Source organism: Eurypyga helias, unplaced genomic scaffold, assembly GCF_000690775.1.
Source record: "Eurypyga helias isolate BGI_N326 unplaced genomic scaffold, ASM69077v1 scaffold724, whole genome shotgun sequence".
Lineage (NCBI taxonomy): Eukaryota > Metazoa > Chordata > Aves > Eurypygiformes > Eurypygidae > Eurypyga > Eurypyga helias.
Genome location: NW_010244163.1, coordinates 94,624 through 121,904, shown reverse-complemented (window position 1 = coordinate 121,904; position 27,281 = coordinate 94,624). Strand labels below are relative to the sequence as shown.

The 27,281-nt window shown below is 38.1% G+C and overlaps 1 protein-coding gene across 1 annotated transcript in view; it reads left to right on the top strand.

Moving 5' to 3' along the window:
- Window positions 1-5,675: 5,675 nt before the first annotated feature.
- The window catches only part of LOC104508124 (glycosyltransferase-like protein LARGE1), a gene marked incomplete at its 3' end in the record, with an annotated part of 115,697 nt that continues 94,091 nt past the window's right edge, over window positions 5,676-27,281 (top strand). Inside the window, exons 1-2 of the mRNA XM_010149639.1 lie at window positions 5,676-5,890; window positions 15,932-16,046. Coding sequence (XP_010147941.1) covers window positions 5,676-5,890; window positions 15,932-16,046 — 330 coding nt within the window. The remainder of the gene's footprint in view (window positions 5,891-15,931; window positions 16,047-27,281) is intronic.

The following is a 27,281-nucleotide window of genomic DNA, read 5'->3' as shown; positions in this document are numbered from 1 at the left end:
CATCTGCTGTAGATTCATTGATGATCCTAAATGATCTCTGCCTCAGGTTTCCCTTCTGTATGGGGGATGACAGTGCTTTGAAAAATGTAATAAGCAGCAGTCATGGGAATGTAAATGAGTAAATGAGACGGGCTGGGGAGTAAGCAGAGGAATTGAAGCTACATTTTTGAGGCAACATATATGTTGCGAGGGGAAGGAAACCATGTTCTGTAGTCTAAGGTAAGTATAGAACAGCTGTTGCAGAAAATTAGTCTTCAAGAATTCACTTGCTTTGAAGAAGCAGCCAAGACAATCAGTCTTGAATGTGGATAGCTCTATCATTAGTTAAAATCTAGACTTAGATTTTCTTCCACTGACTTTGCTGATACCTGGAGAAAAGACAGACTTTGGCTCAAGACACTTTTTTCTTTGAAAGATTTCATTTTTTTATGAAGACATTAAATTAAACAATATATAAGGTAAATATAAATAATGTATATACACACATTGTGTTGTGGATCTTATGTGCTTTTTCATACTTTCCCTTTTCTTGGTTTTAATGGACAGTTATGTATGAATGATTCTAGGAAGCAGGACAAATAAATGGTAGAGGTGTTTTTCTCCATAGGAATACTTAAAATAGGAATTGAACTATGTATTTACTTTGTGTTTCTAATAGAAAACTTTAACTTGAAAATTAAGATTGGAAATCAAATATCACTTTTGGAATAAAAGGGAGAGCAAAATGCTGTTTTCAGAACAACAGTTTTAAGAACACTCATTATTGTTCTGTCTTCCTCAAAGTCAATAACAAAACTGTCATCCTTTTCAGTGAGAGGAAAACTAGGCTGGTACCAGGCGTTTCCAGAGATCTAACTTTTATATGTTGTTTTAAGAAACCTTGAGGCGGAAATTGAAGATTTGCACAGACGGACAAAACAAAGAAACCCTCTCTTCCTGTGTTTTGGGAAACAGGCCAAACACAATGAAGGTACTTGGATAACCTTTACTCTCTCAGTGCAGTGCTGACAGCTTCTCACATCCCATTTAACTGATCCTTTGGACCATGTTTTGGATAGCAATTCTGCAATGAATGAGTTTACAAAGCCTCAAATGAATTTTTGTAAGATTGCAGATTAATTCTAAAATTGGAACAGTCACTGTAGTTTTTGTGTGCTATATGCAAGAATTTGTACAAAATATATATTGTTTTCAGTGTTCTTTACTACCCACTTCATAAAGTGATTTAATCTGTGTACCCTGAGGAGTGTGTGCAAACTACAGAGGTACAGTGCAAAACCTTTTGTGGTATGATCTTGTTAAAATCATGGGGTAGATAGTCCAAAAATTAAAAAATAACTGGAAGGTGAACCCTCTCAACAGACCGTTTCAGAAGCTGGCAAGCCCCTCCTGTAGGGACATTATGTAAGATGTTCCTCTTTGATAGTTCTTGATTTCAAATGATACAAGAATGAATGAAAGATACCTTCTTTTAAATTTGGTAGAAGTTTCCCAACAGATGCAGAAGTTGTTAGGGACAACAAAGAATAATTGCACGAGCTTTGTTTCTTTAGGAGAACCACTTAAAAACAGGTGAAGTTCAGCTTTAACAAGGTAGCAGTGTGTGTTTTGCTCATGGCATGTTTTTTCTAAGAAGGATATTGTAATACTTTAAGAATGTTACTCTAGTTCTGTTTTGTGTTGTGGAAGTATATTGCATCTGTTTGTTTGTGGAAACTTACTCCACCACAATTCTTCCCCCCGCTTTTTTTCCCCCCGAGAATTCCTTTAAATTCTTTACCGTTTTTAGAAATAGTTAAAATTGGCTTCACTTGTGCATTTACTATCTTCCTGGACTAGAATGTGTGTTGAGCTAGTAATTCTTTGGATTACACAGAGATCTAATTGTTCATGCAACCAGACTTTTTAATCATGACACTCATTTGAAATGACTATATTAAAACACACACTGTATATAGCCTGATGCCAGAGGCAAGCTTGTGCTCACGTTGCAGTGTGAGGTGATTAATACAAAAATTATTTATGTGTAATTGTATATACAAAGTATCTTCTCTTTGCTCATATTGATGCATATTCTTCTGTGCTCTTAAACTAGTTAAAATACTTATCTGCTGATAGACTAGAAGCTAAATGAGGAAATCTGGTGGATATGAAATTAGTTTGCCTCAGAAATTGTCAACAAAGAGCTATTCTTTCACTAGTCCGTGTATATCAATTGGCTTGCAAAACAGCATTATTTTTTTTTAGTTTCTTGGTTGTTTTTCAAAATGTTGAGTAGTTCTGCTGTGAAATATGAGATTTTAAGTAGGCATTGATTGTTCCACTTTGAGTAAATGTAAATAATATTATTGGGTTTCCCAGCAATTAAGATTTCATAGGCATGTGAACAATAATTCAGTAATGATCAGATAAATGCGAATACCTTTTTTTTTTAAAAAAAAAATAAATGAGGTAATAAGAATATGGATTGCATACTCCCACCTCCTATACTGGAAATTATACTGTTGACTTCAGAGGATTTTGCCCATTTTATATGTAACTATTGTTTAAAGTACATGGAAAGAGGATTGGTAGCTATGTATGCAGCCCTTTCATTCTCCACTTAAGTATTAATATTTGTGTCGTGAGTACAAGGGCCTGGACATACATTTGGAGGGAAGATAGTAACTACACGGACATTCTTCTAAGCCTTTAATATAGCACATACAGCAGCATCTCAGAGGAATCCAGACGCTTTTTATGCATGCATTAGCTTTGCTGAACCTTACTCTACAGAGCTTTTTGATTTACCAATATTCCGGCTACTGTGGTAGCAGCTGATAATTGCTGTAATGAGCTATTAGTAGGAAGCGTGGTAATAGTGACAGGTTTGAAACCAGGTGATTGAAAGGGCAGTTGGATGGTCATTTATCTGGTCTCCACATATGGTAAACAATCTCTGTTAACCCCCAGAATAACTCTTGGGCAGCTGCTGCTCTTTCAGCTGTTCATCTGGCTGCTAGAAGAGAAGCCCTGGGATTTTCAGGGAGTGTTGCTATATCCTGCAGCACCACTTACCTCCTGCTTAGGCTAAACACCCTGTATGTCAATTCTGTCTCTGTATTTACTTGCCCCAGAGTTGACCATGGTGTAGAACAGGTTAAAATCAATTATCTTTAATTAGGACAAGGTGAGAAAAGGACAAGCACAGGAGTGATCTGAAGATGGCTGCTGTTTTACACCCCTCTCCTCCTTCTGTTAGCAGTGGAGTGGTATCACTTGATTCAGGAAAGTTGGTCTTTTTTCCTCTCCTATTCTAGATATTATCCTTTTGAAGGAGGACATATGCCGCATCCATCCCTGCCCCCCGAAAAATCCAAACCAAACCCCAAAAAACTGACCAAACCCAACAGAACAAAACCAACCAACCAACAAAACCCCAAAAAACTCATTTAGGAGTGTCCTGTGATTAGAATGTGAGAAAGTATTGTTCTGTTATGAACAAAAATAGCTGTATTAAAAGTTATGATGGTTAATATGTTTCCATGTATACGTTATGAATGTTTATATTTATTTTTAAAAGTTTTTGTAGAAATAACTGTAAACAGGTAAGTCACAGTCCTTGAATGGACTTCGTGTCTTGCAAAGAATTATATCAGTATGAATCCATGTTTTCTGACTGGAAGAAAAATTCATGAAAAACAAACCTGAAAAAAGGGTTTCCATTTTCCCACCTCTGGCAGTTGTGCTCTACTTACATCACTGCGATTGAGACCTTGTGGAAACCTGTGCCAAGCAAGCTGGGGTTTTCAGGCTTTGCAGACTGAATACTTATGTAAATGTCTTTACAGAATAATCACTGATAGCTTGTATCCTGTTTGATCTTCTCTTTAGACAGGGAGCCAACTGCAGAGATTATTCATGTAGATAGGTTCTTGACCATAATTGGGGCCACATGTCAATACTTAGGACACATCATTTATATTCAATTTGATCTTGGAGAGGACATGATACTTCACTTTCTTGAAAACTGAAACAAATACATCTCATGAACTCTAGGTGGATTATAGGTATGCTGATAATCTGGTCAAGGCATTTGCAGTTTGTGTCTCAATGGATCAAAACTGTGGGCCCATCCTGGGACTTGGGCCTGCTGTATTGTAGTTTTTTCTTCTAAAATATGTTGCTTCTTAGTATCAGAACTGATAAGACATTGTAGAAAATAAAATTCTGGTACCTGCTGCAATTCCAAGGTTCTGAAGGAAGGACCCAGCTCATTATCATGCTGCCTAACACTAGAGGTATTAAGGTGGGCGTACCTGTTCCTAACTCCAGTTCTAGAATTGGCAACCTTGTTAACAGCAGAGGAAAAAACAGTCTAGTTCCTTATTGAGGTTTGCAATACATATGAAAAAAATTGCTATTTTCAAACTGTGTTACAACATGGTTGTAAAAAAACATCACAGACGTGGGTGGTTTTGAGTTTAGCAATGTCTTTTCCTCCTGACCTTCCCCAAACCTGCCGCCCCCCCCCCTTTTTGTTTGTTTGTTTTTCTTTAACTTGGCTTTACTACTGCAGTGGCAATTACATCAGTGCTAAGAAAGCAGTTTCTCAAGGACTGGTCTCAAATGGTAGTTGATGCTGGACAGCAGAGCTGTATAGAGCCAGATCTAGTATATTTGCAGCTTGTTTTGATGATCAGTGGGGAGTTCTACTCTCCTTTCAGAGCTGATGAAAAGGGCTGCATTGACAATAGGTAATACTAAGCCTTTTATTTTAGGCAGGAGATGGAGAAAACACAAGCACACTTTTATTTGCAGGTTCAAGGCCAACGCTCTTAACTGTTGACAATGTGTTTGAGGTAGTTGCTTTTTCCACTGAAAGTTTGAACAGTAGTTGGTAGAAATTGCCGCAGGAGACAGATTGGATCAATTTGAAAATGCAAGGTTATGGACCTCTTATGGAAATGAGTCATTTATTAAAATGGTGTGGTATTTCTTCAGGGCAAAGACTAAATACAAACATCTACCACTGTTGTACTGCCTGTGTTCTTGCATGTTGTGATGTTGTCCCCATTCAGCAGATGCCCATAATGCAACAGTGTGCCCAATAGTTTGCGCTTTATGGTACATGCTTCCTGTCTCATCGTGATACACAGAAACAGGGTATTCCTATATTCAAAAGGGTTTGTTTCAAATGCTTTTCTATTCCATTGACCAGGAAGGACAGACAGCTCCATCCATGCCAGAAGTACTTTGTTTAATTTATCATCTTTCCAAGACACATTTTGAAAGGTTGCAACCTTAAATATGGTGCTGTTAAGTAGACTTATGGCTACAACATTTATTACTGCTACTTACAAGAGCAAAGGGATAAAGCACAGCAAACATGCAGTAGAGATGGCCAAGAAGTTCTTCTGACGTATGCTACTGTGGCTGCAGTCGCTGATTTTTGTTAGTGGAACATGCTGCCCAGAATATATAGTCATACAATAGTCAAAATGCTTATGTGAGGTGCTTACACTATTTGAAAGCTTTGTTAGCAATAAAAGAAAAAAAAATCATCTTAACAACTGTTGGAAGCGTGGCCTTCCAGCAGTTACTGAACTGAGCTGGAAATGAGTGAAAAATTTGAGCTAAAATGTGTGTGCAGTTATTAGCCTCTTTAAAATGACAGTGATCTCACTTTAGTAGCCATGGCAGTGTTCTCTGTGTTTGAGGTCTCCACAATGGTTGAACTGTCTGCTGTCCCACACAAAGCAGAAGACAATTTCTCCCAGAAGCTTCCAGTAGCGGAATACACCATCATCTTCTCAGCACGGAGAGCTTGTGCAGAGAAGGAGAAGGGGGATGGCAGGGGTCTTCTGCTGCCTGATGCTGATCCCACTGCTGTTGGTATAAAAGAGACATGGTACGCAAGTTGAAACAGCCACCTGTGTTACCCATTTCACTTTCTATCACTTAAAAGACAATTTGGAATAAATGAAAAATAATGGTCTGGAATTCTGTGATATTAGCTGGGGATGATTTAATGCCCATGATAAACCTAACGCAGCCAGCTTTCTAAAAATACGGATCTTGATAGTTAATCCCATAATGTATGACTGCAATAGATAGTATTAGATGTGAATTTCTGGAATTTCCAAAATTTAAAATTAAGACTCTCGCCAACACAATTTAAAGTCTGCCATTTGAGAGTGTTGCCCTATGACCGTTTTGCGTCAGCATCATACAAATGCTGGACATCACAGTGAGCACTGTGAGACAGTATATATTCTGTTTGCTTGGGCTAGACAGAACTGAAGAGTGAATAAGAAATCCAGGAGCTACATGTGGATGGATTCCATGCAGACATAGTAAACTTAGACTCAGCAAAATTTACCAACACTGAACATTGGGAGATACTGTTGTATAATTTCTATAACATTAAAGAAGTCCACTGTGTGCCACTGTTTTACCGCTGATATGAGGAGTAGCAAAGAGAACAAACACACCAGCCTTTTCCAGTGTATTCTTCCACTGTGCAGTGCAACTTTGTCTATTGCAAGGAAGATGGCTAGAATGGGATCATTATGGCTCTGTTCTGTCAGTGCTTTTCCATTCCCAGACAGCTGAGCTGCCTTTAATAACAATCTCTTATTTGCTGAGAACACAGAAGGCTGACTGAAAAGTCACTGTCAGGGCTCTAGCTAGCTGCAGTGCCTGTGTCATGCTTAGGGTGTCCTTGCTCCTCAGTCTTCGTACTTACGTGGGAGTGCTGGCAGAGGGCTGGAGCCTCTATCAAGCCCCTTTCAGTATCCTACGCCTCCTCTTCAGTTCCTTCTCTATTTTTCCTTATTGCCCTCTCACATGTGTTTCCTTCCACTGCACCACAGGGATCAGATGAATCTAAAAACATTTGACTATGTAAAAAAAAAAAACCCAACACCCTAAAAAAAAAAAAATGTGTATGAGGTTGTTCTCAGCAAATGATCAGGTGGTTATGGTTACAGCTTTTCCAGTGATTGTCTAACCTTTAAAGTCCCTAACTGCTTGCTAGAGTACTTCATTTTCCTTCTAATTTTCATGATGATTTCTCAGTGATGGTTTGAAAAGATTCTTGGATGTTCCATAGAGTTTTAATACTTATGCATGATGCTTTCCAGTAAAGTAAATTTTGATGCAAGGCTTCTAAAAGAAAGCAAGCGGTGGTCAAAGAAGATACACAGACTCAAAGTGATCAAGGACAGGACTTAGGCTCAACATTTCATGTCCATACTTCAGGATTAGTGGCATAGTATTATAGGTGACAGGAATCTTCTGTCATTAAACAATGCAAGTGTTTTGCTTTGCACGGAGCTCTAATTTTCTTGCCTTTTTTTTTTTTTTGTTAATCCTGTTAGGCATGTGACTTTAAGCCTGACCCAGAGCTACAAACTTTATCAGATATCTTACATACCATAGTGTTTTGCTAGAGATTCACTGGGTTCTGTGTGAGATAATGAATAGATAAGTTTAATGCAGATGTTGGAGTTTGGAGTTCATGTTCTAGACACATACAAAAAACGTTATAATCAGATTAGTTTTTAAACAGGTGTGTATGAAGCTACATTTGTCTTGGGAAGCCTCATGCCTGTGGAACTTCAGCTATGGTCCAAAAACCCTATGCTATATATTTAAGATCAAACATCTCAAATGTCTTTGGCTTCACCATGTCAAACTGTTGTGTCAAGGTCTGTGGTGAGCAACGTGTCTGGTTGTGCTGCTACTGGCTGGGATAGAGTTAATTTTCTTCACAGTAGCCAGTATGGGACTATGTTTTGGATTTGTGCTGAAAAAGTGTTGATAATATAGATATGTATGGAATATCCCTTTAGTCAGTTGGGGTCAGCTGTCCCATCTGTGTCTTCTCCCAACTTTCTGTGCACCCTCAGCCCACTTGCTGGTGAGGTGCTGTGAGAAGCAGAAAAGGCCTTGGATCTGTGTAAGTACCATTCAGCAATAGCTAAAACGTCCCTGGGTTATCAACACTGTTTTGAGCACAAATACAAAACACAGCCCCATACCAGCTACTGTGAACAAAATTAACTCTATCTCAGACAAAACCAACACAACGTGGTAGATGTCTTCTGTGAAAATGGAGGGCCCAAGTCAGTTTACTAGAGTTGGCAGAAGGGCTTCAATCCCAGCTAGCAACTGGGCAGTGTGTCTTCTGGCAGTGTTTTTCTGGGCATTGAAAGGTCACCAACCCCATGTGCAGTGTAGTGTCCAAGCTTTTTGTTGCCTTTACTGTATAGAGCCGATTAAAGGACCCACCAGCTGGTTATGTGTGACACGAGGGAAAGGTAAGCTGTTATCCCACAAAAATGCCAAGTACTACCAGAACGTTGGATCACTGAAAAGCAACTTAACATTATGAATGTAGTATTTAAGACTATGAGATATGCAGGTCTGGAAGAGGTATAAAAAAATCTCAAGACAATCTCATTTCCTGGTTGACCTAAGCTAGCTAATTTAGAAACAGAAAGCTGTTGTTGACCCTTTAAAGAACTAGTACTGCACCGTAACATACTTAAATGACCATTTCTCATCCAGTATGTGCTTCCTCTGCCCTGTCTAACATCACTGCTGCTGAGGAGTCTGAAAGGGGCCTGATTTTCAGGGAATATTGAATTCTATTTTATGGAGTGAGGCCTCTCGCTAGGATGTCTCAAGTTAGATGCTCACAAGCAATGATTCAAGAAGTCTTGTCACCTTAGGAACTATATCTCTCTGTTATGGAATGAAATAACAGAAAATATTGAAGGTTAGACATAGGTATCCTTCTTGAGGTATAATGTGTGAAGAAACACATACAATTCCTGCTTACAGAGGATTTATGCAATACCATTAATCACTACACAGTCATTTTCATGGATATTAAAAATCTAACCATTATTTGATGTTAAGACAAAACAAACAAACAGGCTAAAAACCCCGAGTAGTATGAATAGGTAGAAGTTAAAAAAAAAAGGAATAGTATTTGAAATGACTCGGTAAGTGCTATCAGGAGAACTCTGGAATAATCACAGCATAAGAAGCAAACAGAAATTACTTGTATTCACAGGCACTGTTGCTGTGTAATTATCAAAAGGCTGAGTCAAAACTGAGCAAGTCTGTCAAAAATTCAGCATGTGTCAGGAAATACTTCCTAGCTAATAAATAACATGGCAAAAATCTTCCCTGAAGAAATTACCAGCTCCTTTGCATATCCGAATGGTATGTAATGGGAATAAGTGAATACAGAGTCAGCAATTGTGTGAGGAAAGAAGCCACATTACTCCTTTTATTTTGGCTGTGCCTGGGGTCAGAAGTTCCTTTGTTCTTTCTTTACCTCCCATTAGAGCAAACATAGTCTGCTTCTTTTCTCTTAAGGCTCTTTTTTTCCTGTCCCACTTTTTTATTTAAATAAAATAGAAGTGTCTGTCTATATTGCAAAATGTGACTTTGTTGGCTCATTATTATTATTTTCAGCACTTGCATGTTAATGAACATGTTGCCTTATCCTACACTGTAATACTTTTCAAAGGGAAAAACACACTTTAAAGAGGCAGAGTAGTGGAGCCATAATTTATTGAGTTAAAACTTCAAACAGTAATACTTAATGTGCATGCTGTTAAAGTACTAACCATGCATCAAGTATTTACAGTGTATAAGGCTACTTATACAATAACGTGCTTTATTTATCGATGCTTCCGCAGTTTTGTGTACTACTGCTTTGTCAGATATGGAAAATTGACTCCCGTTGTTTTGCCTTTCAGCTTTCAAGCTGTTTGGGGCCAGCATTATTGTTTGCTTAAAACTCGTGGCTGTTACATCAAACTCAGTGGAGAATTCATCCATTTGCTGTAGGTGCTTACAACAGGAAAAAGTTTAATAACATCGAGCGCGTGTGTGATGCTCTGTTTGTAAGCATGGTTCCTTCTGTGGAGAGTATGAACTGGAAGGATGAGCAGAAGTGTTTCTCAAATTGCTGTTAACCAGGGGCTGAACTGTAACAAATCTGCGGCTGCTTCATGGTTGTCACTCTTTCGTTCACCATGACGGTATGGAATTTCACAGTGACAGCAGGGACAGGACTTGGTTCTGCATGCATCACAAATCTCTGCCCATTGCCACTGGAGGAGGGACTTAATTGTTAAGGAGGGACTCAAAGGCAATTAATTACTGCATTAGTAGCAGTAGTAAGAGTAGAGCTGGTGGCTTTTACTGGCACTAGGACATGAACTTGCTTTATGCTTTCCCAGTGGTTCATTTTATAGAAGACAGCAAGAAAAGACTGACGTGACAAGGGTGTTTATACTTGAGTGACACATAGCTCCTTTTTCCTGTTTATGAAGAGATTTCCCTAATTATTAAAATCCCAGCATGTAAGATGCTTGGGGATAGCTATTTGATCTGTGGCATATGTTTTCACATGAGACTATGCAGTAAGCATGCATTTGTGAATGGCATCGTATGGTTCATCATCGCCAGGCATGTTGGCTTGTGCAGCAAGGGGCAGTACTGAGCTCACTGCTGTGAGCTAAGCATCCTATGACATTTTTCAGTGCCCTGGCTTGGGACCACAATTGGTTATAATATTTGTAACTCGTGTAACAAAATTTAATGTAGAAACCTTATAGAAGAGGAAGGTAATTTTCTTTTCACAAAATGTGTTTTTCTTTCTCATATTCACTCTTTCACTGATTTCACACTCTTACTCATACCCAGAAACACCAAGACATGTGGCCAAATGAAGGGGCTAGGATTACTTACAGGGACAGGAAGGGTAAAAGATGCCAGCTATGAAGTCCTCATCATATCTGCCATATTTTTCTTGATTGGTGATCACGTGGTGTTTTTTGGCTGTACCTTTTGTACTCTTTAGGAGTTGATGGTGATTGCAATCTTAGCCTTTTCATTTTGTACCATCTTTGTAAGGCAATAGCAGGTAACGTTGCTGATTTCCCCACTGTCCTCCTGCCACCTTGGCTGGGTGGTTTATAGCTCTAATCCTGTTCTTTATCTTCCTGTCCCCTTCTCTTAATGATTTGATTTTGTCCTTTCTTTCACAAAACCAGACCTCTTGAGAAACTGCATACAGAAGTGTAGTTGATAACTGGTGTATTTGGGCATGCCCATCAACATGTGACATCCTTTACTCCTTACACTGTTTCTTCTGGTGCTTTCACAACACATACATTTCCATTCATTGTTCATTCAAACTATTCTTCATAGTCCTATTACAGAGCTCTACACATCTCGTTGATCATTGGGATACAGCATCCTTTGCCAAAGTACAAGCGAGTTCCATAATCACTTTGGATTCTCTAGTCCTTGAGAAGAAGAGATATATCATAAAAGCAGTAGGATATGCTCTGTTTTGTTGTTTTTCAGCCTGAGGAGTCACTACAGTGTTCCCCTTCTCCCCTGTCCTCCTGGTTAGCAAATACGATTTTAATTGTGTGGAACATCCAGAGAACTGAAGAGTCCCTGTTGCTTTATGGCAAACACTGTACTTGAAGAAATTCCTGTGTAATGCCTTCTTTGTTTATCTTTTCTGGCCTTTTATTAGTTGGAATCTTTGCATGAAAAATAGGATCTTTATGCTCCTTGTAAAAGCATCACAAACTAAGGAAGAACTAGAAGATACTGACTTCATTAGCTTATATTGTAATTAAATGATGCGAGAGACACAGGAAGGGTTTGTATATATTACACACATAATAAGCAGACTAGATAATGTATTATATAGGAAAAATAACTTTCTCTTGTAAAGAGGTTGGAGGACATTTATTTTCTGAAGAGGCATTATCAGTGCTAGAAATGTAAGTTGTAATATCTATTCTGCAATAACAGCTAATCTTTTGAGAGTAGCTAATCTTTTGACTGGCTCAGTCATCTACAGTGATGTGATTTTTTGGCTTTGACTTTTTGTTGGGGCTGTGGGTATTCTGTTTCCTTGGTCAGTTTATGTTAGCTGGTTGATTGTTTTCCTAAGGAAATTCGTGATGATGAAGTGAAATAAATTGAGTTACTGCTTAAATTTAAAAAAAAAAAAAAAAAAAAAGGTGAGAGTGGAATAATTTTAAGTCATTATGTTCCTTTTTACAGAGGATTTCTCTTTCTTGTTAATATATGTGGGTGATAGTAGATTATGTTTCTTTCCTATTTACAGAATCTTGTACCTTATGATTAGCCTTTACTCTTCCAGGACTAAGATCACAGCTAGGAAGTGATGCAGCAACCTTTCTTTTATTGGAGCTCAGGTAGAGGAAAGGTCTTTCATTTCCTTTCCCAAACTCTTGATATTTGGCAAACAATACAGAAATGATTGAAAGCAGTGTGTGAAAAAAATTAAAATAAAAGGGTAAAAGATATTTTTAATGCTTCTATTAGTTCTGTCTTTTTTTTTTACAGAGAGAAAGGGTGGCTCAGTGGTATGACCTTTCCCTTCTGGGGCCTATTTTTGCAGTATAATTTAGGTCATAACTTTTTAGAACCTACATATCTGAAGCTAGATGCTAATTCTAGCTGTATTAATTTTAATTCTGAATTTGAGACATTGTAAGACCTTGCTTTACAGAAGTATTGAGTACACACAACTTTTGTGAAAGTCTCCAAGTGTAGAGCCTTGTGGTATTTAATACAAAATGGGCATTTTTGTTCATAGTTTGGTAGAAGAACCCAGGTTGGAAGGGACCTCAAAAGATCATCTGGTCCAGTGTGTTATGGGAAAGGGAGCCTACATGAGTTTTCCTAGCACCCTGTCCAGTCACATCATCTTCGGGCTTCATAAAAGTGGGTTTATTAAAAGGTAGACATTCCACAATGGCAAAGCATATTTTTAAAAAAAGTATTTAATTTTGGACTTTAGACAGTATTTTCCTCTAGACTACAACCTTTGAAACGACAGTTCATTTTGCACTGAAACTATTATTACCACCTCCTGTTTCTGCAGAGTCAAAGAATGATGAAATGAATAGGCCTTTTTTAAGATACTGTGCTTTAGGGATTCGATAAAAGATAATGAGAAGACTGTCTTCAATAAATAACTAATAGTCTGTCTTATATAATTTGAATCTAAGTTTCCATTTTCCTTCTATTTCTTTGGTTTAGGTTTCCGTTTTCCTGTTGCTTTCCTAAAAAGCAATGGAATATCTCTCAGCCATTGTATTCTATCTGTGGAGGATTTGAAGGTGAATGATGTACCCCCTGGGTCAAGACGGTATTTTCATGCTGCCTAAGTGTGAGAATTATGGGTGTCTAAACTAATAATCTTAGCGCCAGACTTAACTGTGAGTGGGGAGGAAAGTATGAACTGAGTTAGCGCATAAGGATGTCTCACTGATTTGCAGTTGCCAGTTACCAAGGGGAATATTTTTAACAATATGTGGGTATTACAGAGATGATATTTTTACTTAGCAGGAGCTTGTAAGGTCATTCCTATCAGCTTCATTAGTGTCCTTGTTCCTTTTTCCATCACCCTGTCTGGGTAATGAAAGGTAGTGCTAACCTTATTCTAGTGCTTTATTTGTAAAACACCTATTCAGGCTGTAATCTTCCTTTCTGTAATTCTCTGCAGACCAAAATCAGATGCTATCTCAGGAACAGTGATGTTAGCTCAAGTGTTTAGGATTGTACATAGCTCCTATCTGAGGCTTCACTTCTTTCTTCCTCTGTGACCACAATCCCATGTCACAGCTCTGGTGCGGGGTCTGAAAAACATGAGACTGTTAACCAAATAATAGAATTTATGTGTGTATTTTCATAAGACTTAGATTGTGAAAGTCAGCTCCGTAATTCATATAAAGGATGATCTACTTAGGTGTGTGTAAAGGAAAAATGTGAAAACAAGTTGGTTTGTATTAGTTCTGTAGATTCTTCGTGCCCATATATCCAAGACACTTGCTAGTGTTCCTATTCATATGCATAATGTGACCAGCATTAATTTACTTAAATCAACCCACATAAAGTTGGAAGGAAAGAACAAGATTATTATTGCAATATCAATTTTTAAATATTGTAAGCATGTGCATTGTCAGTGGAAAGGATGTGAGTAGGCAGGTCTGTATTGGCTTCTTTTGTAACACTGAGCAGGGATGGACATGAAAAGGTCAGACCTTCGTGATCCTTAGGGTAGAGACTGCAGCCCTGCCTGTCCCCCAGCACAGAAAGAGCATGGTTCTTTTGCTTTTTGAATATCATCATCCAGAGCTGTTTTGCAGGTGTTTTCTGTCCTAGCTTTTTTTTTTTTTTTTTGACTACAAGTATAGGATAATCTTGGACTTTCCTGTCTGTGATGGACTTCCTCCAGCTCGTTAAAGCTGGAGTTTATCCCTCAATATATGTGTAAACTGCTGTGAAAATTGTCTTTTCTCTTGGAAATGATGTTTCATTTATTTCCCAGAGCTGAAATTCAGCACTAAATACTGGGCACATGCCAGATCATAGGACTGCAAAATAGTTTTGAAAAAAGCCTTTGTATATTTTAAAATGTTTGAGAGGAAAAAAATGTAGTAACTCTAAGTGTGACACCAAGAACTTCCTAAAAAAATACATCCTAAATGGTCTTCTCTTCGAAAAGTTAGTTAAATGCAAAAAAACCAAAGGAGAATTAAGAAGCGGTATCTTCTCAGTTGGTAATTTTTCACTCCGTACAGTGTTCAACTGTGCCGCTAAAGAATGTGTCAGTAATTGGGAGAGACAGCAAGACCCTTGGAGAGGTGGTCTGATCATGGCATGAAGGTTCCAAGGTAATAATGTTTTAAAGAGGAATAGCTTCCAGTTAAGGTGGTGGACTTGGTCTTTGAAATCCGTTTTTCAGTTCACATTTCGGACGTGGTCTGATTACAGACAAGGCACCTGATCAGTCTTCCTTGATACTCTCTGTACTATGGGAGATCAGAATATTGTCTGCCCCGATAATTTCAGTTCGCAAAGTCTGTAGGGGGAAGACCTCCCTGTGTTTGCACACCGTTTCTCAGATGTGATGCTCCCATGGTAAGATCCATAGGCATAATTGTGCAAGAAGAAGTTTCTTGAAGCAAAAATATAGTAATCTTGCCATTTTGACTGCAAATAGGTTTATGTTTGCACAGCATTACTGCGATCTGCAGTATGTGAGCAAGCCAGCTGCTCACTTCTAGGACTCAGTGGGCTTTTTTTCTCAGTGCCTGGCAACTGTATGTTTCTCTGCAACTAGCAAAATGTGTGTCATACTTATTATTGCCTACCGTTGTCAGAGATCAATTCATTCCCACTTCCCTTTCCCTTCTCCCCTTTCCTTGAGGTGCCAGGGATGATTCTTCTCATGTAGTCATCTTGCTAAACACTCTGACATCTGCTGTCTGACTGTGGCACTGCAAGGTTTCAGTGTGTGTTGCTGAACAACGTAAGCACGTTATGGACTGATATAGCTGACTTTCATATGAAACACCCTTTTAGTAAAAACTCATTTATTTTCTTGAAAGCATTTAGAACAACAATAACAGGATGTGTAATTTCAGTCTGTCTTAGTTTAAAAATTTCTCTGAAGCACTGAGAGTTGGAATACGTCTAATTCCTTTCATTGCCACCTTTGAGGAAATAACTGCTTAGAACTGTAGATTTGAGGGGAAAAAAAGCGTTGACATTAAATAATTTCTCTTTACCTCCTTTGCTTACTGTATGTGCAAAGCAGGAAAATGGCCCAAATAATCTACCTTTATCAAGTACCTAATTAGCTGAGCTGTTATGCTTCAACATAAGACAGGTTATGAATGGGATGATAAAAAAGGAATTCTTTTATAGCCTAATTTTTAGATGAAGAAAAAACTTACATTTGATCACAACCACTGATTCTCCTGACAGTGCCACAGCCTGTGAATTCTTCCTCATTAGTACAAATATGTGAATTTTTTTTTTTTTGCAGTTCACATTACGTTTTGTGTGACTTTCGGCTTTCCTGCAGCTTGGTGTGGTACAGCTCTGTCCGTGTCAGCAAATACCAAGGACCAGTAGGAGTGAATTTTCAGAGTGAAATGGCAGGTGCTGAGAACCTGATACACCGGCTGCATTCATTCAAGGTTTTTAAATTAGGCCAGTTACAGTCTTGTCCCAGCAGCAGAGCATCCGTAGTATCCTTTAGCATACATGCTTGACTGCATCTTCTGTTTTTGTTTCATCCTAAATTCGTGCTTTCTCAGACTACTCCGTCATGTAACTTCAGGAATGCTTGAGGAGATTGTGTCAAAGGCATGAAGGTATTCCTCCTTTGAATTAAAATGCTGATGTAAACTCATTCATTGACTTCTTTCTCAGCTGGAGCTGAAACTGCCTGTTTTCCTGCTTTTTACCACATTGATGATTCACCAAAAGGAATGGAGATTGAATTTCTGGGACATATGTCATGGTAGCTGTAGGGTTTCAATTGATGATGTTTCTGCTATTAGCATGCTGATTGAACTTTTTTCACCATAAACTTTTGAATTTTTATACCTCCAAGTCTTTTATATTACTCACATAGTGAAACAATTTTAGATGCTCTTATCCAAAATCTCTTAACCTCACAGATGGCACTAAAAACTAAACAGAAAATCCAGAATGTCAATATGAAAAAAAAATCCCTAAAAAACACCCAAAATGTGTTGATGTGATTCATTAATCTTTGTTAGTGGCACTTCAACAATATTATTGAGCTACTGTGGTAAAATATTAATGAGGACTGAAGTATTGCTTAGATGAGATATTTTCTCTGCAGATAGGCTTTCTGGGTGCTTCTCCTGACTGTATCATTGACTTGCTATGTAACTTACTTTTTCTTAAATTCTTTTTTCTTTTTTTTTTAAGACCCAAGGGCCCTAGAAGACATGTAAAGACATTTATTTCAGAGAACCTGGTATATTAGTATCAGGATACATTACAGGAATGTTAGAAATGCTAAAAGAAAGTTGAGACCTTCAAATGAAGGCTGAGAATGGCTAAATAAACCTGTTGATACTGCTGAAGTATTTTAGTTCTTTGGGAGAACATAATTTTACTATTTGTTACACTATTTCAGTGTTTCACATTTTTTGAAGCCTGATAAAATTCTGCTATCATTTCTGTGCAGTTTTCCTCCTGAACTCGTTTGTGTAATTATTTGCCAGCATCACCTTAAGTATGAGAGGACACATACAGTATTTGATAATATTATTTAATATAGCTTTGAAGATGACAAAAAATAACACAAGATGTATTGCATGATTAACGTTACTTCTTCTGAAGTGTTTAGACACAAGAAAGACGTGATTCAGCCTATAAAGTTCTGCTTTACTTCGTGCTACTTGTTATCACAGAATGGTTTGGGTTGGAAGGGACCTTAAAGACCAACTAGTTCCACCCCCCTGCCACGGGCAGGGACACCTTCCCCTAGACCAGGTTGCTCAAAGCGTCATCCAGCCTGGCCTTGGACACTTCCAGGGATGGGGCATCCACAGCTTCTCTGGGCAACCTGTTCCAGTGCCTCACCACCCTCTCCGGGAAGAACTTCTTCCTGATATCTAATCTAACCCTCCCCACTTTCAATTTAAACCCATAACCCCTTGTCCTGTCACTACAGGCCCTTGTAAAAAGTCCCCCCCAGCTTCCTTGTAGCCCCTTCAGGTACTGGAAGGTGCTATAAGGTCTCCCCGGAGCCTTTTCTTCTCCAGGCTGAACAAGCCCAACTCTCTCAGCCTGTCCCCATAGCAGAGGGGCTCCAGCCCTCAGAGCATCTTTGTGGCCTCCTCTGGACTCACTCCAACCAGTCTATATCCTTCTGATGGTTGTAGGTTCCACAGCTGGACGCAGTAGTCCAGGGGGTAGAGGGGAAGAATCCCCTCCCTCGACCTGCTGGCCACACTTCTCTGTCTACAGCCCAGGATACGGTTGGCTTTCTGGGCTGCCAGTACACACTGCCGGCTCATGTCCAGGTTCTCATCCACCAGTACCCCCAAGTTCTTCTCAGTTTAGTTCTTGAAGTTCTAATATCACTTCAGCTTTCATTTAAAAAAAAAAAATGGAAAAAATCCAGGTTTTCATAGTTGCCAGTATAATTTTAGATAGAAACTTTTAAAGCTTTCTAACCTGAAGGTGCTATTTAAGAAAATGAGAAGAGCAAACCCTTCTTTCCCTCCTCAAGCTGGTGAGGCCTCTTTTCTTCAATTCTGGGACACCTGAGGTTGTCAGGCTGCTAATGCTTGTTGTTAAAATGGCCACTTAGGCAGAAATAAGACATATTACCATAGTTTAAGGGGCATTTTACAGGAATGTTAATGCCATTTTCTCTAGCATATTTTTCACTCAACTATACATTTTTATAGTCTTCATCCCTACTGTCCAATTATCTAAAGCTTCAATTTCTTATTTAAAATGGTACTTATTGTCGCTTTCAATATATTTCACTGTCTCACTCTTTCAAAATCAGTTTGTAAAAGTCTTTACCTGTAAAGATTAAATATAATTTTAAGGTCAGCTGTAACAATCTATATTAACAGGTTTCTTTAATCTATTCAAGTCAGTTTAAAGAGTAAAATATCTTCTAACTTCTGTCTGTGAGCTAGGAGCTAATACATTTCACAGGTTTTCAGATGTGAGGCATTAGTTCACTTCCTCGCACAATGCTTGAAGCGTACGTAAACTTTACAAAATAAAAACAATTAACATCCATATTTAGCACTTTATCAAGTTGCAACCCTTCAGGAATAAGTGTATTTTCTTCTAAAAATTATCTTATTTTAAAGGAGTTGAATCAAATCAAGACTATTTCAGTGCCACTGAAATACAGAGTCAGTGGTATGCGCTTTAGAGCTAATGCCTGTTACTGAAAGAAACTGCGTCACATTTTTTTCTGCTTTCACAGGGTATGTTTTAGGTTAGGTAAGAGATAAAAAAATACAGTTATGGCCAAAGAATCAGCCACTTAGGACATGATTTACCCTGTAATTACAAAATTATGTCTAAATATTTAGTAAATGTGAGATCATACTATTTTTAAGACTGTAGGAGACATTGTTAGCCTGTTAGAGAAGACATATAAGTAGCTTTACATCCCTCAGTAGGTCTGTCTCTCATATCCAGCTTTGTCATTCTTAACACACTCAAAAACTGCATTTGAGCTGTCTTCACTTGATGTACCAGAGCAATTTCTAAGAACTGGAATGCAATTTATGTTTCCTTTAATAGTGTGGCATAAAAAATACTGTCACTACAAGGTGTGCCTTGACAAGGCAGACACAATAAGTCTTATAATTCTGAAACTTTTTGAACAAATATGGAAAAGTAATTGAAAACTTAATTTGGTCTTCAGAGTTCTAAAGTTGTAAGTTGCCTGTAACATAGATGCAGTATATATATTTTCCCAGCAATTACTGGTGAAAAAAATACTCTGATTTGCTATTTAGCTTGTGTATTCCAAAACTAACGTTACTATTATGAACTGTAAATGATGACATTGTCAAAGTTCAATCCATTTGATTCAACTATATTTGCAGAATTTTGAAATATTCTTACTGCAGTTTCATTGTTTTATTGAAAATACAGGATTTACCTTCTCTTTCAGCTGTGCAATAATATGTAATCACTGCAAGTATGTTATCTATCCATGGTTTTTATCTTCAGCAGTCAAAAAAAAAAAAAGTCACCCAAGCCCTTTTCAGCCTTTTTTTTTTTTTTAAATCTTTTAATCAGTTGAAAAAGTAGTTAATACAATCTTGGCAGGAAACAAAACTTGTCCTACCAAAATGTATCCTTAAAGTATGGGTTAACCTTGGAAAAAAACCATTATGTAATTGTCAAAATCACCCAGTCTGTGTGAATCAGTATAGCTAATAATAACGTGGTACATTTTTGTTAATACTATGGACTATTTTGGTTGCCCTTTAAATAGCTGCATTGTTATGTCCTATATTTTTGCATCTCCTAGCAACAAAAAAAGTTATAAAAAGTTTTATTTTTAGAAGAGTGCTAGAATTGTTTTCACAATCATTACATTTTCATGCTGTCTTGCCGACAGTTCCCCATGAGCAACTAAGCAATAATCACTACAGATCACTGCATTTTATGCAGAATTCTCTTGTCTGTTGCAGTACATATTGAGGTTTATCTTATCTAGTTGGTGTAGCATTGGCCTTGTGATCAGTATCATGATCCCGGTATCTGTACTGGTGTAACTGAATGGACCCCCTTTACAGTCATTACATCTGCTGTGTACCTGCAGTTTACATGGCCCCTAGATTCTAAATATTGTGTCCCATGTGGTTGTGATAGAAGATTAGATTTATGACTCAAGAAAATATAGACCATCTGTAGATAACAAAATAGACATTATAACAATTACATTTATAATGCCAAAGACATTGCCTGCAGAGGGCACGTCCTGATCTGCAAGCTGAGGTGGGCAAGAGCCATAATTCACAGCATTTGGTCCCTCTAGAGCAGCCTGGCTGCATCTGTGTTGCATGACACGTTTTGCTTAGATGTCCTTTGAGTCCCAAGACATTGTTATTTTTCTTTCTTTATACGATTCAGAAAAACTGCTGCAGTTCACCCAAGTCATGACATGACGTAAAAGGTGTGTGTTGTTTTTCTCGAGGCATTGAATGATGGCAGTGCCTGAAGGCACCAAACTCGTTATAGTGGTCAGGGAGCCAGGAGCAATCTCACTCATGCTGTCTGTAGGGAATGGTCCCAGTAGTGAATTTTCTTAAAAACTTCCCCTGATTCTGTCTCAGAAAGTCTTAGCTGGTTCACTCTGAAAGAAAGCCCTAGGAGCCATGAAGTGTGTGGAGAACCTAGCAGATTACAGGTCAGGAACAAGAAAGGGAGCAAAGTTGTTGAATAGTATTGGTACACACGGGGTTATTTTAACTGCAGCTCCACTGGTTAGACAAGCTTTTCTTTAAAATGTGTTTGATATCAGTTGAAGTTACATCAATATATATTTGTTTGTATAAAGATACATTTAAGGATCTTTCAGTTTTAACATGTTGTTAAAGTCTAATATTCAGAATTATTGCAGAAGTAAGTCTTCATTATAGAAAGCTCAGAATTCCCTTCAAAGGTGTGAATATTCATAATACAACTTTCAGTCATTCCTACTTGATTGTCACACTCTGGTGAAGTATTTCCATCCAGTTGACAACTATCTCAGACTAGAGAGTGAGGAACCTTAATTCTTACCCGAGACTCCTACCCAGCCTTTGTCCTACTCTCCGAAGACCCACTGTTGTAGTTACTAGGGGTTAGCTTTATTTCTGATCTGGATTTATATTAATGGTTGCCATGCAACACAAAGTGTGAAATTTTCTTAAAAGATACTAGACTGTAGAAGCAGGGTTAGGTGAAAGAGTAAGAGGTATTTTTCCTGTCTTTTCCTCCCCTCATCTCAAGCACCAGCCAGTGCCAAGTATGCTCTTGTGTTATATGATATGTCCATAACTGCACAATACTCTACATCCTTTGATGATCCTCAGCATCGTCATTATCCTCTTTTCCTTTTCTTAGAAAAGATCTGGCAACCTCCTCTCTGCTCCAAAAATTATGAATTATAATCAATTTTAAAGTGAAAATGTTAATTATGTGCATTTGAATAAGGTCATTCTTTTCAGTATATTCATTTTCTTTACAAGGGACTTGCTAAATATTTTATATTTATTATTTCTGCAGAAATAATTGCAGAATTATAGGAACTTCAGAGAACAATGATGGTGATAATGAGATCGGTTACAGATTACAAAGACTGAAGTTCTCATACAGAGGAACAATGAAATGTTCAGTGAAAATCACTACAGTTTGACAAAATGTGGGGAGGGAACACAGAAGCTCTTAGCCCACTGCTGTTTTTCTCTAGGCAGACCACCCTCCCTCAGATGATAGTTTTTCAATGAAGAGTAAAGAGCTATCCAAATTACGGGTTGCTTTGAAAGAACAGTATTCAACCTGCTTTGAGGAGATGATTGGACTAGATGACCTCCAGAGGTCCCTTCCAACCTAGACTATTCTATGAGTCTATTGAAATGCTAACTCCCCACATGGTAAATTTGGATTCTTTAGGAGGTGCTTTTGTCAGTGTCTTCTCTTGAGGCTACTTTCTACAGCTTTGTTCAGCTTTGATAACACCTTTCATACTTCTTTTGTAATTGCATTAAACTCGCATGCCATTCTTGTATAATACTCACATTAATCTGTGTAGTGCCAAGTAAGAAACCATGAGAAATCTGTATTTATAAATTCGTTTATCAGCCCTTTTCCAATGTTCCAGTGGTTAAGAATACTCCTGTATGAAATAACATAAATCCACAGCTGCCTTCCCTGCTTAAAAAAGCGCCTGACACCAAATTATTCTGCAAGAACTGAACTTGTGTGTCATGTAAAAAGTAGGAATATGGAGGGGAAACACCTTTCTCATCACCTTGTATAGAACCCAGTCAGACCTGTGAAAGCCTAGGGAAATGGGTAGTTCTTGTAGCCTGCCTGGATGGTATAATACTTAAGAACAAATAAATACTGGACCTTGACTTTTTCAGGAAACTTACTAAAAAAAGTTGCTGACAACTCATGCTGCTATTTGATGTTCTGTAGTAGCACCAAAGACCTATTGAGAGTATCATAGCAAGGGATTTGTCTTCTGCTTTTGGTCATGGCCAGATAGATGTATTTTTCATATTTGCCAATTCCTTGATTATTCAAATATGGATTTCCCAGCAATTCTTGTAATTTTCCTTACATAATTTGTTTTATTTTTAAGTAAATTTGATAGAAAGATTTGTGGGTTTAGTAATATTTAAGCAATATGTAGTGATGAGGTGGGAACTTTGATGCTTATAAAAAAACTGTCCGCTAATTATGAGATACTTAGTCCATATTTTTTGTGAATTGATGCAGTTTGAATTGACCTTAGTGAAGCTATATTGATTTATACTAACTAAAAGCTTAACCTGGGATTCTCTATATGTTTCAGTATAATAGTGCATTATTATTTGTGCAGAGTGGAGGAAGATGGTAGATGGAATTTTTGAGGATTTAAATTGAATGGACACTATATATTTGATGAATGGATGTAAAACTGTAGAATCATGGAGTCATGGAATTGAGTTTGGAAGGGAACTCTAGACACCATCTAGTCCAAAATCCTGCTCAAAGCAAGGTCAGCTAAAGCAGGTTGCTCAGGTCCAGTTGGGTTTTGAACGTCTTCAGGGATGAAGGTGCCGCAAGCTCTTTGGCTATGTCCTTGAACTGGGGGGCCCAGACCTGGACACAGCACTGCAGATGTTTCTCATCAGTGATGAGTAGAGGGGAAGGAAGCCAAGGAGAACTCCATGCATTTCTGCCGCTCTCACATACAGGGCAATGCCTCCTCCTAGCCTTCTTGGCTAGTCCTTCCTAAAAAGCCTGTATCCATCCATTACCTGATTGCAGACAGGTATGTCCTGTCCACATCCCTCAACATCCTGTGCTTGCCAGCCCAATCCACTGCTTTCTCATTTTTTGGTGGGTTTTCATCTCCCTCCTCGCTACTCACAATTTAATTTCCTGCCAGTTTGGCCCCAGCCTATTGGAAAAGACACTTTTGCCCTATGTGGTTGGATGGATCCTGGCTCTTGTTAGCAGTCCTCTATTCTTAAAGAGGGTGCCATGGTTGTAAAATCAAAACACCAGCTGCGAAAAAATCTTTTGGCCCACAGGATCCATCCACTCCTCCTCAGCTCCTTCCTCATCGTCAGGATTGAGGAGATAGCCACCTGGGACCATTTCTCTCTCTCACTTTTTTTTTTTTTTAATTTAATATAAGTATTTAATAAAGAGCAATTTGCAAGTATGACACCGATTTCTATTTCCATCTGACAAGTAGCTACTGTAAGGTGTTACAAATCCCCATGTAAAACTAAATGGTAGGTTGAGATCTGTACAGTAAAATAAAGGGTTCCTCTTTTAACAATTTTTTTTTTAATTTTTTTTTTTTTTTTTTTTTTTTTGGTAATAGAAGTTTGCTTCATAAAGGGACGTGGATTCTTTTGCCAGGGAGGAATGCTTCAAGCAATAATTCTTTTCTCCTGGGCAAAACTTTCTTATGAATCTTTAATCCATCCCTTGTTATAGCAGCTTTGTACATGAAGGATTCTGCTGGAGATAAACACTGCTTTTGAATAAGCATCCAAGAACTTCAGCTGAGAAGCAGAGTATTAGCATCAAAATTAGTGAGAGGTGTTATGTATGTTGCACCTAGCGCCCTACTTCTGATTTAAAGACCATTTTGTTTTCAATGTGATTGCATGCACACAGTACCTAAGAAAGGGAATTAATGAATGGGTAAATCCATGAATTTTCAGGATGTGATTGTGAAGGAGAAAGGTGCCCTCATATAGAGGCAGGGAGAGCAACAACTTACTGATGTTTTATTCCAGCCTAGAACTGGTAGTATGTTATTCTTTCCTCCTGTCATTATTTCAGGTGGAGAGGCCTGTGTGCAGAAGGATGTGGAGGAGCTTTGTCCTTTAAACCTGAAATTCAGATATGTAATAATGCTGTGGTCTGAGCATAAAGAGTGATTCTGGAGCAGAATCGCTTTATTATTGAAAGATTCTCTATCGCAGTTATTACTGCTGGTTGGCCATGATCTCTATTATGTTTATAATTCAGTAATGCTGGGATCTCAAATTCAAAGGTATTCTTAGTATGCGTATATAGTATTTTGTTAGACTTCTGTGATACACAAACGAATCAGGCTGTTTCGGATTCTTTGAACTGTTCTGAGTCCTGAGATAAACTGGGGAGTCAGGAAATACTGGTACTGTATGCCCATACAGGTGAGGGGGTAGAGTCAAGCAGAGTCTGCAGAACTCATTGAAAAACCAGGTCAGTAACTGCTTTGAAAATAAGTATCATTCTTGAGTTGCAAATGAAATGTGAATAGCAGGCAAGATTGATCTTTCTGTCATGACTGTGTTTTATGGCTGCTATCTCTTCTCAACTGATAGATATTTTTTCCCCCCTCTCATATTAACAGTGACATTTTAGTGGAGGAAAAGATTCTTATCCTGTTGATCTTAAATAGTGTTATTCCTTGATAATATTTTATTTAAGTTGCAGGCTTTTCCTTCTTTGGAGCAGTCTAGGCTTGAAAGGAAAAAGGAATGCCATTAAAAATGCCTATATAACTATATATATGTACATAAATATAAAGGAATACATAGGAATGAAAAAGGAAAAATGTGAAAGAGTATTTACTTCTCTCCATGTGTTACTCCTCTATTGTCAGGATATATCCCCATTTATGTGGTGGTGTTGATTACAGCTGGAACCTTCTAGAAAACTTTGATTAACAGGACACTGATAGAATTTTCCTTGGGCCACGGCAGATGCTGAGTGAAGATATAAAAGAAGGTGTCAATCCTGTGTGCCCTCGGAGCAGTTAGCACAGTTCCAAGGCAGAATTCATTTGGGCTGTCAACGTATTGGCTATTTCTCTCTTACAGATAGGACTATTTTCTTGTAACTAGTTGAGAGAGAGTAAATTTGGGAGCCTTTGGGAACTGCTGTAATCTGTTCCTTTCAAATGGCTTTGCAGAACTTCTGAAGGTGGATTCTGAGTCTGAGTTTACTCCAAATCCTTCTTTAAGGTCACGATACCATAGGATTAAGAAGTCTGATTCAGGGGAAGATGTTCAGTGTGAAGAAAAGTCAGAGTATGGGAGCAAAGGGAGCCTTAGATCTGTCTCTGTAGCATCTTCTTCCATGGGAGGAGGAGAAGTTGATGAGAGGAGAGATGGCATTTTCCTTCAAAATGCTATTTCTGTTATAAAAACATAAATGGAGTATATTAACAAAGAGATGTTTATTTAAATAAAGATTTGCCATTTAATCTTTTAATCTTTTATTTAATAATGTTGAGTGTATTCCACACCCTGCCTTTATGGTACCAAACTTTTCTCTAATATGACAAAAGATCTGTCACATGGCAACCAGCTTCCATAACTGGAAGACTGCAAAGCTGCAAGATAAAAAGCTATCAAGGAGTAAACTCATTATAACACCACAATAGCAACATCTTAAAGAAAAAAAGAAAAACACTGGCCAAGATACTGATTTTTTTTCTTTAGGCTATTTTTATTTTGAGTCTGGCAAAAAAACTGTGAAAAATCTCTCGTAAGGGATGCTACGTTGACACAGAGCCAAGGGAAGAGCTTTACAGTAGAAATTGTTCATTGGCTCTGTGACTGCAAGTGTGGAAAAGCAGAAAGAATTAGATAACATTAATTCAAGAAACACAGCAAAGCCAAGGCACGGGATTGGTGTATAAACAGCTTTAACTGTATATATTCATTTCAGTGGCTCTGAAAACAAACGGAAGATTACTGGGATAAGATTAACTGTAACAAATGCAAGGAAATGTATGAAGCAGTTGGAAAAAGCTTTTATAGTAGAGCAGTTAAATCTGGTTAATTGTGTTTGATTTTTGTTTTCATAATTACTTCCATTGTTCCAATGAACTCCTGCTGACTGTCCGACATAGCTGAGCTGTCATGCCGTAATTAAAAAAATAAATGAATAGAAGCTGAATACCGATATGATTAGTGTTGTGTTACACACTTTAGTATATGTGCTGCTCATGCTGGTTGAGAGCTGCTTGGCACTTAGCTGAGGAGATAATCCTTGATTTAAGACAAAGCAACCACTCTGACAAGCTCGTGTAGATAATGGAAGTATTTGACCATGTGTGAGCGTAACGAAAGTCATTTGTTCACTGTTACCATGTAGAAAGAAGGTCATGAGTAAGTCTTTGTAATGAGAAACTCAATTTATTTTAATTCCCACTGTGACCTCTCACACAGGCATTGGCCTTTTATAGCACCATTAGCAGTAATCAAGGATGAGCTGGCTTGTGGTTGCTGAATTAAAATATCTGTTGATCTGTACACATGTGGTAGGTTTTATAAGTCTTGAAATGGATATATTGTAGAAGGGTGTAGCATCTGACTTACTGACAGCAAGACATACATACACGATGTATGTACAGCTAATTTTTGTGAATATTACTTGTTTCATCACGTTTCTGAAGTATGAGAATATGATGCTCTTTGGAGCACATTCAGTGCATTAAAAATTGAAGACCAAGGCAGAAAAATATCCTGAAATGCAGGAACCTTCTCTGGATCTGAGTGTGTATGGAGGAGTGAAGCTGAGACCAGAAACTCTCTCAAACGTTCCCTTTCATAGAATCATAGAATCACAGAATGGTTTGGGTTGGAAGGGACCTCAAAGACCATCCAGTTCCAACCCCCCTGCCATGGGCAGGGACACCT